This window comes from Elephantulus edwardii, unplaced genomic scaffold, assembly GCF_000299155.1.
Source record: "Elephantulus edwardii isolate Elephantulus edwardi_28Jun2011 unplaced genomic scaffold, EleEdw1.0 scaffold00193, whole genome shotgun sequence".
Lineage (NCBI taxonomy): Eukaryota > Metazoa > Chordata > Mammalia > Macroscelidea > Macroscelididae > Elephantulus > Elephantulus edwardii.
The window spans coordinates 1,596,961-1,606,906 of record NW_006399943.1 but is presented as its reverse complement, the minus strand read 5'-3'; the positions used below and the strand labels follow the sequence as shown (position 1 = coordinate 1,606,906).

At 47.7% G+C, this 9,946-nt stretch overlaps 1 protein-coding gene across 1 annotated transcript; it reads left to right on the top strand.

Annotated features, from left to right (window-relative positions):
• The first annotated feature begins 21 nt into the window (after positions 1 to 21).
• On the top strand, positions 22 to 8,474 carry SLMO2 (slowmo homolog 2 (Drosophila)). The gene is made up of 6 exons (XM_006896866.1): positions 22 to 53; positions 6,162 to 6,330; positions 7,069 to 7,158; positions 7,546 to 7,616; positions 7,733 to 7,835; positions 8,355 to 8,474. The coding sequence occupies exons 1-6, from the start codon at positions 22 to 24 to the stop codon at positions 8,472 to 8,474; spliced, it is 585 nt and encodes a 194-aa protein (XP_006896928.1).
• Positions 8,475 to 9,946: the final 1,472 nt, after the last annotated feature.

Here is a 9,946-nt window from a genome sequence, read left to right as displayed (position 1 = left end):
GTCGCGCGGGTCGCCGGCGCCATGAAGATCTGGACCTCCGAGCATGTCTTCGAGTGAGTCGGGGAGCCGGGCGGACGCGTGCGGCCTGGGGTCGGAGGGAGGCGGGAGCGCTCGCGGAGCTGCCAGGCCTCGGGCCTCGGGGGACGAGCGGAGCCCGGGGTCCCGGAGCCCCACGAGCCCCTCGGGCTTCAGGGAGCGAGCGGCGCCAAGGTCACGAGCCCGGGGAGGCGGGGGTCGGCGGAGGAGACCGCGGGCCCCGCCGGGGCCGAGGACATGTCACTTCCGGCCGGATCCCCCCAGCCCGGGAGGCCGGCCGGCGGTGGACATCCCGAGCACGTGGGTGGACCTCGGCCCGGCTCCCAGCCCAGCTTCGGCCGCTGGACGCTGAGACCCGGGAAGCAGGAGGGAAGACGGGGCCCGGGAGGGGCCGGCTGCCCGGGGTACCTGCTGGGCGCGGCTTGCACCTGGGACTGTGAAGTCCGGGGTGCTCGGGCCTCGAACCTGCGACCTGCCCCGGGCCGCCCGCGGGGCCTCTGAGCGCAGGTGCAGTGAGGTGTGGCCATGGGCCCCTGACTGCCACCCGAGTCCGCGGTGTCCTGAGTGCGAGTGAGTTTAAGATCCCTTCGAGGTACAAGCTGTCACACTTCGATGAATTACAAGGTGGAGTAAAAACACCAAGCGTAAACCAGCTGAAAGTTGGAAACTAAAGACCCCGTTGGTTCAGCCATGTACAGTGAGGAGTCACCGATAACACACGGCTGTATCATTTATGCGCTGGACAGTGTCCCGTCTGAAGAGTCACCATCACGCAGCTCCATCATTTACGCCCCGTCGAATCATCTCCAGGGCGTGAGATGCCCCCCTTTGTCATAAACACTGCTGACTCTTCCTCCGAAATGACTGTCACTGCCAGACTGTTTTATTCATGACAGCTTTGCACTGTGGTTCACTTGGCTCAGTGTTCCGAGAGCCCTTTTAAAAGAAGGTGAAACGTTTGTACCAATCTGCGACACGCTCAAAAGTCCACTCTTTGCTGAAAGTGGAGGAATATTAAGATCCTGAAAGGCTTTACTCTCCTCCCACATGTTTACTGACTTAACCTTGATTTTGTAGACTTGCTGAGGTTGTTTAACTTTGAGCACTTCCTTCTCCACCCGGTTTCAGCACACTTGACCTTGGATGTTCTTTCCTGCCTTCACTGGCTACTCCTGAGATGCTGACAGAGGTCTCCTTAGAATGTAATTTTTGGGGGAGCTCTGGTGGCCTAGTGGCAAGAAGCTGCACAGCAATCCCAGAGGTACACGGTTCCAATCCACCAGATGCTCCGCCAGGGAAGGAGGGGCAATCTCCTCCTGTACCAGTCAAGTCAGATCTGATTTGACGGTACACACACACACACACAATAATAATAATAAAATAAAAAAAAGAATGTCGTTTTCTGCACGTTCCATGCTGCTTCTCCGGCCTGTCCCTTCCCTTTGTTTCTCAACTTTCCCCTTGGGTCGTCTAAACGCCCACAAAGGGCCCTGCCACCTGGCCGTCCCGTCTTGCTGTATGTTTCCTTGACCATTCTTTTTTTTTATATTTGTTTTGTTGTTTTTTTTTTAATTATTTTGTGTGTGTGTGTGTGTGTGTGTGCGCGCGTGTGTGTGTGCGCGCGCGCGTACCATCAAATTGGATCTGACTGGTACAGGAGGAGATTTGTCCCTCCTTTCCCGGCAGAGCATCTGGTGGATTTGAACTGTGCACCTCTGGGATTGCAGTGCGGCTTCTTGCCACTAGGCCACCAGAGCTCTCCTTCCTTGACCATTCTTAATCCCAGTTTTGAGTTTTGCTTCTCTTTGTGCTACAGATCTCTGGCATTCGGTGAAGGCTCTAGGCCCCCCACTCCAAGAAGACAAACTCACGCAAACATTGTCCATATTTTTTTTGTCCTGCCAGCTGTGGCCTCCCTCAGACTTCACAGTCTTCTTTTGGGGGGCTTGCTAGGTATCCCTGCCCTCCTGGGTGCAGATTGAGTCCTCGAGTCCCCTCCCATCTTCCCTTTTCCTCCATTTCTTCTTCAGGAAGTTGCTGTTCAACAAAACATCTAAATGATCTTCTTTGATTCCCCAAAAGACAGAAATCTGTGTGTAGTTAGCGCCCAGTTAAATCCGTTCATTGATACCTTCACAAGCCTTGCCTGCTTCTTGTGTTTGAAGCAGTTTGCTGTTGATTAGTTGCACTTGGGTCAGTAAAGCAGACCTTGTCACTACCTTGGTAGCGTTACCTGCATGTCCACCTCATTTTATAGGTGAAAAGACTGGGTGGGTGGGTTCTTCTGGCTCTTCAGGGCTGTGGCTTTCCATGGCTGGTGTATCAGTCCGTGTAAGGTCTTTTTCACATATTGTTATGTGCTGGCGATTGGAGCCAACTCATAGCTGACCTTGTTGGCAGATTTTCAGTGGCTATAAATTGCATGAGAGGAGATTGTTAATAATGTGATTTAAGTTCATGACCAGAAAACTGAAAATCCCAATACTCATCCTTTGTTGTGTTGGAGCTCATATCGTGAGAAGTCATAGCCTAGGCTAAGTCAGTTCTGTATTTTTAGGTTGACGAGAGAGGATCTAGATTAAAAATCAGAACCACCGCAAGCCCTCATGCCGTTATGAATTGTTTCAAGGAGGCTGGGGAGAGAGAAGTCATGTCAGTCAGCTCGTCATGGTGGATGGCTGGTGGCTGGGGAAGGGCCACTTGATTTCATTTTAGATAGTAGCCTTGGTAAGGGGGGGGTGCTGTGTCACTATTCTTTGTGGGGACTGTTTAGATTTATGAAGCACCTGCATACTTATACCTGCACTGATTGCCAAATAAGCCTTGAGATTAAGAACTGACAAGATCCATTTGTAGAATATTCTAGAGAACATGAAATCGAGCATTTATGTCAGCGGTTGCCCCTGGTTTGGGGAGGAAAGCGGTGCCGAGGCTTTCCTCCCATCGACAAGGTGCAGTTGTCGCCCTAGTTCTCTGGCAGGTTAACACAGAACCAGTCGGCCTGCTCTGCTTTGGGGACGGGGCACAGGCTGCTGTATTTTCGCAGCTTAGCGTGCGACTTCTCCAGCCCTGGTCTGGCCCTTTGCATGAATGTGGACGTATGAGTCTGGGGACCACAAAGCCCCCAGCGCCAGAAGTGGGCCCTGTCCTTACAGGGCATCTTAGTCACAGAAGTCCCAAAGTGAAAAAGCACCAGGAGGTTTTTATTCAGCCAAGCACGTGTACTTTAAAAACACTAAGTTCTGAAACTACACATAGTGCTTCTGCTTCAGTTTCCGAGAATAAGTAAATGGTTGGTATAATAAGGGAGAATATGAGCACAGGAGGACCCAATTCCCAAGGAACTGTATCCACTGACCTTTTCAGAAACTAATCAGAATCACTCCTTGGAGGGAAACAGTGGATAAAAATGGTCTCAGAGGGCCGTTGTTGTTTATAACCTGAATATATAGAGAAAATTGCGTATTTACTCTCATGGTATCTTAAGTCAGTAATGCTTTGAGTCTTTAATGCTTATGAGACTTTACAGTGCCTACAAGTTCCTTCACTTTTACTTCCCTTTATAGCTTCATGGATGGGGATCCAGTGAAAAAATAACTAGTATCATAATTAAATGTTTTTGCTGCTTATTTATTTAGAGGAGTAGTATTGTTGTTGTTGTTGTTGTTATGATGTGCCGTCGAGTCACTTGCGACTCTTACTGACCCTATGTACAACAGCCCTAAATCCTGCCTTATGCCTTGCCAATCTTACTGTCTTTGACACACCTATCCCCATTACCCCAGTGACAGAATCAGTCCATCTCATCAAGGGTCTTCCTCTCCTGTCCCTCCACCTTCCCAAGAATGACGTCCCTCTCCAAGGACTGATCCTGCCTTGCAACATGTCCAGAGTATGTCAGACGGACCTTCAGAATCCTTGCCTCCAAGGAGCAGCCTGGTGTCTCCCTCTCCAGGATGAACTTGTTTATTCTCCTAGTAGTCAATGGTATTATTCAACACTCTTCTCCAGCACCACAGGTCAAAGGCATCAATTCTCCTTCTATCATCCCTAGTCATTGCCCAGCTCTCTGATGCATAGCGAGTGAATTGCAAAGACCATGGCCTCTGTCAGGTGCATCTTAGTCTCCAGACTGACATCGTTGCTCCACAGTACCTTGGAGAGCTCTCTGACAGCAGACTTTCCCAATGCAGTTCGTCTTTTAATTTCCTGGCTTCTGGTACCAAGAGTGTTGGTTATAGAGCCAAGCAAACTGAAGCTGTCAACAATCTCAATCTCTTAACCATCCATCCATGATGCTGCCAATTAGCCCAGTGGTGAGAATTTTGTTTTCTTGATATTGGGCCATACTGAAGGCTGCACTCCTTGACCTTCTACAGCATGTGCTTCAGGTCCTCCTCAGTTTCAGTAAGCAGGGTTGTGTCACCTTCAAAACGCAGATTGTTGATGAGTCTTATCTCCAATCCTGATGCCACAGTTCCCCTATAGAGTCCATTCTCCCAGATAATCTGTTCTGCATATATATTGAAAAGATACAGAGATAGGAAACATCCTTGATGCACACTCTTCCCAGTTTTGAACCATGCAGTGTTTCTTTGCTCTATACTGCCTCTTGGTCAGAGTATAAGTTTCACATAAGCACAATCAAGTGTTCTGGGATTTCCATTCTTCTCAGAGTTAGCCACAGTTTGTTGTGATCCACGCAGTCAAATGCCTTTGCATAGTCAATGAAACACAGACAGACATTCCTCTGCTACTCTCTGCTTTCAGGCCAAGATCCATGTGACATTAGCTATATATCCCTAGTGCCATGGCCTCTTCTAAATCCAACCTGCGTTTCAGGCAGTCCTCTATTGCTGTGCTGTTCTAGTCATTTTTGGATAATGATAATCTTCAGCAGAATCTTGCTTCTATGTGATATTGTTTGATAATATCCACTCTATTGAATCGCCTTTCTTTAGAATGAGAACATATAATCTCTTCCAGTCAGTAGGCCAGGTGGTTGTCCTCTAAATTTCTTGGTGAACACATCTAGGGCAGCGTCTGTTTGTTGAAATATGTCAGTTGGTATGCCATTAATTCCTGGGGCCTTGGTTTTTGCCTAATTCTTTCAGAGCAGCTTCAACTTCCTCCTTCATCACCACAGGCTCTTGCTCATACATTGTTTCCTGAAATTCTTCTGCGTCCACCAAGTCCTTTTGGTGCAGTGACTCTGTGTACTCTTTCCATCTTCTTCTAATGCTTCCTGGATCATTTAATGTTCTGCCCAAAGCATCCTTAAGTACTGCAACTCAAGATTTGAATTTGTTCTTCAGTTCCATCTGCTTAAGAAATGCTGAGCGAGTTCGGCCCTTTTGATTTTCTGACTCCAGCTCCTTGCACATTTCATTGTAATTCTTGACTCTGTCTTCCTGCACTGCCCTCTGGAATCTTCTGTCCAACTCCTTAATAATCTTGATTTCTTCCCTTTGCTTTGGCTTCTCAGCACTCCAGTGCAATATTTAGAGTTTCTTCTGACAACCATCTTGGTCTTTTCTTCCTCCTCTGTCATTGTAATGACCTTTTGCATTCTTCCTGAATGATATTCTTGATATCCTCCCACAGTTCATCCAGTCTTTGATCATTAATGTCTAAGGCCTCAAACCTGTTCCTGAGATGGTTTTGAAATGCTTATGGGATAGACTCAAGGTCAAATTTTGGTTCCTGTGGACTTGATTTCATTTTCCTCAGCTTTAGCTTAAATTTGCATATGAGTAGTTATATATATTTTTATAGAGTACAATCTTTAAGTGTATTTTTATGAATCAGTGACTAGGGAAGCAGGCCCCATGTAAAAATGAACAGTGGTAAACAGGAAGTACTACTTTAGAAACTGTCCTGTAGGACTCTCTGAGTTGTTTTGTTTGATCCGTGTAGACATCAGTTTTATTATATGACCATCACCTCCAGGGACGCCCATTACAAACATGGCAGCTCCCTAAAATCTACACTCAGCTGGCCTTTCAGAAGTAATCTCAGGAAATGCCCTGCACTTACGTTGTAAATAAGAAGATGGTGAGTGACGAAGCTTGACTGAACTGTGTGTACCTGGGTTTAAGTGTGTGCCTTTTGGTTTATGCTTACAGCCACCCCTGGGAAATGGTCACAACGGCTGCGATGCAGAAGTACCCCAACCCGATGAACCCCAGCGTGGTGGGCGTCGACGTCCTGCACAGGCACGTGGACCCCTCGGGCAGACTGCACAGCCAGCGGCTTCTGAGCACGGAGTGGGGCCTGCCCTCTGTGGTGCGATCTGTGAGTGTGGGAAGGGTGTGTGGGCACACGGTCCAGGGTTGGTCCTGATCTTGGTCCCAACTTGGTCTCCACGAGGGCTCCAATGAGACCTGAAGGAAGCAAGCTTGTGCCCTTTAACCTGAAAGGCATGCCTTCCATGTCCCCTGCTTTTATCAGCCACCTGAGGCCAGGACCCAGCTCAGAGGCTGCGTGAGGGCCTGATGAGGCTGATGCCTGTGTTCAGCCATGGGTCGTGGGGTTCCACAGTCTTGCTCCTGCCACGCTCCACATCCTGCATGTCTGCCTCTCCCTCTGAGGAGCACGCTGTGTTCTGTTGTGAGCCAGTGGCCTTAGTGGACTGGTGTTTAGTGCATGTGATACTAGCACACGAGTTACTGTGAAGTGACAGGCGCTGGTGTGAAGGTTGAGTCGGCTCACCAAGTCTCTAGGAAGATAGTGAGGAGCGCTCTCAGGCACTCATTTCTCAGGGTCCCCTAATCCCATCCAAGGGGCTGGCTCTGGATCTCTTTTGGGCAGGGCTCCGTGCCTGACCACCTACCCTCCACGGGCTGAGGGGCAGGCTGTGGGTTCCTGTCCACTGGGCCTCCTCCCACCTGTGTTTCCTCACATTCTTGATGAACCGAGTTTTGGTTTGAGATATCCCGACGCAACGTGACACGTTGTGACCATGAAGACGAGCTCCTGGTGCCTTGGGTAGGGATTCCTTTGTCCTGATACTAACTCTGGTGTTCTCCTCAGCTTATCGGCGCAGCTCGAACAAAGACATACGTGCAGGAGCATTCTGTAGTTGACCCAGTAGAGAAAACGATGGAACTGAAGTCCACTAATGTAAGTTGGCTCGCGTATTTTTATTCTGTTTAATTCGTTGTCTTTCTCTCTGATAGTTGGGTTCTACAAGAATTCATGCTGTTCCATGTGGTTTAGAAAAATGACCATCCGTCCCTGTGCCTGGACTCCTGTGGGCCCACCTGGTTCTCAGGGTGAAACCCACAGTATGATGTATAGGAGGGTGTAACTTCACTCGGGTTTCTCTACATGTTTGTCAAGTTTATTTTCATTAGAGAAAGTTGGCGGTGAATAGGGAAATTCAACTTTCTGTAGTAACACAGGGGGCAGGGGGGACTCTTTAGTTGTTGAAGTGTTGTCTTTAGTTTTGGCTGGAGATGGGTTTGGGAGTGGCGTGACCTGTTGTGGGGTCTTGTTTCCGTCCTGTAGATTTCCTTTACAAATATGGTCTCCGTGGACGAGAGGCTCATCTACAAGCCTCATCCTCAGCACCCGGGCAAGTGAGTGAACAGCGGGGAGTAACCTCTCCTGGGTGGTTTGGGTTTCCTTTTCCATTGGTTTCTTTGAAGGGGGACAGGAGGGCCGCTGCAACAGTGTGCTTGCGTTTTTCCCCTAGAACGATTCTCACTCAGGAAGCCATCATCACCGTCAAGGGCGTCAGCCTCAGCAGCTACCTAGAAAGTCTGATGGCGAGTACCATCTCTTCCAACGCTAGTAAAGTACGTTGGGCCCCCTCCTGCACGGGTACACTGGCAACACCCCAGAAGCAGACTCCAGCAGCCAGGGGTTGAGGCGTGAGAGCCTGGGGCCTAGCGTGGAGCCAGGGCTCTGAGCCGGCTGCTGGGCTGGTGTCGTCTAAGGAACAGTGTTCAGTCTTAATCATTATCACGCTCTCCTGTGGGTCTGTGTGAGACATTTTCCTAAGTGCCCTCTCCTCCACTCCCCCAGGAGATCTTAATGCTGCAAAAATAGAGGTCTCTTCCTTATCCAGATAATAAACCTTGGGCAGATAGTTCTCCCCTTGAGCTTCCTCCTCTTGGGAATGTGTGACTGGAAGCAGAGAGTGAGGTGCTGCACTGTGAGGGGGCCAAGAGGAGTCAGGGCTCCTACAGGATTTGACCAGAATGTGGACCCATCTCCCTCAATGAGTGTGATGTAAAGTGGGCAACACTGATCCTTTCCCAGTTGGCGGTGGGTTTGCTTTGCTGTCCCTTGGTAACAGACATACTTTTTTTAAGGGTCGAGAAGCCATGGAATGGGTAATAAACAAATTAAACGCTGAGATTGAAGAGTTGACGGCCTCCGCTAGAGGAAGCATAAGGACGCCAATGGCAGCGGCAGCGTTTGGAGAAAAATGACAGTGGCACGAGGCACGGTGGCAGACCCCAAGTCTCCAAGCCAGCGGTGTATTTATTGGTTATTTAAGAACTACAACTCTTTTAGGTGGACTTTTTTTTGTTTTGTTTTTAAGTAAGCTGGAGAGTGTCTTTGTGACTTTGATAAAAACAAAGACGGGCAGGGCTTCAAACTAAGGGATCATTGAAAAAAAATAGTGTTGTTTGATGACAGTCTAATTCCGAGGTATCCAGTGTTTTTGTGTAAATGTAACGATTATTGAAAAAGTGCACTGAAATTGATAATGCCATATTGAGTCTCCTAGAATTAAAGGGTGAAACTTCCGGGTTGTGGCAATTTTGCTGGGCTTTGACCAACACCATAATAAGGCCAGGCCACTCGGGTCCACGGGCTGCTGGCACTCACCGAGAAACTCACTTAAAGGGGAAAATTGGGACTTTTCAAAGCAATATTGATTTGCCTCAATTATTCTGTTAAAACCAGTGTTTTGATTTGGTATTTTGGTGAGATTTCTCGAGAGAAACTTTTCACCAAAATAATCTATAATTCCAACAAGATAGGGTTCTGTTGTGTTTAAGAGTACTGTATTGGCTTGCCAATATTTGTTAACTTAGTCAAAAAGCATTACCCATTCATTAATTGCATCTGTAATGCCTTCCAGAGTCTTTTGATTTCGTGTGCTCTATATGGGCTGGTTAGGTTAACGGAAAAGTAGTCATTCCCTGAATTCTGCAGCTCTGTAAACTTCACAGATCAGCTGGGCACATCTTTTAGCATTTCACAGTGTACCTAACTTAAGAGACTACCAGGTGTGCAGATCAAGGCTCTGTGATTGCTAATACCTGATGTGTCACATTGTTTAAATAACTTTTTTTACATAATTGCCACCACCGAACTTTCTTTACACAAAGAGCTGTAAGTCATTGGAAATTACTCAAACACTCTCTTGATGAAGCATAAATTCCAGGTACTTAATGTTTTTAATAATACAGCACCAGTGTAGGGGGTGGTGGGGAAGACACCCACCAGGATTGGCTCCCGTTAAGCACTGATCGAACCTGATTGAATTGTGCTGCAGCTTTCCTTTAGGGGAAAGCCTTGTTGGAGCGGCCATAGGGCAGCTGCAGTCAGAGAACAATCCAGTCTTTGTCTCCTCCTTTGTAGCAGAGCACTGTGTTAGTGTGTCAGCACTAATGCCGCCAATACTTGAAATTGTTGCTTTGTTTCTGTTACAAGGTGATTGATTAGTTGTTGCCTTTATTTTTATTAACACTAAATGTGTTAACTAGCCTGATTTCCTAGTTAGAGACGACTTAATGCGTGTACACAAATTACAGAGATCAGATGCCAAGTTATTAAAAAACTATTGGGGTTTTGTATTGAAAGTAATATTTAGCTTAAGATTTCTTAGGACATTTGTAAAAGCAAGTTAAAGCCAATAAGGTTTCTGATTATTTTTTGTACCTAGAGATGG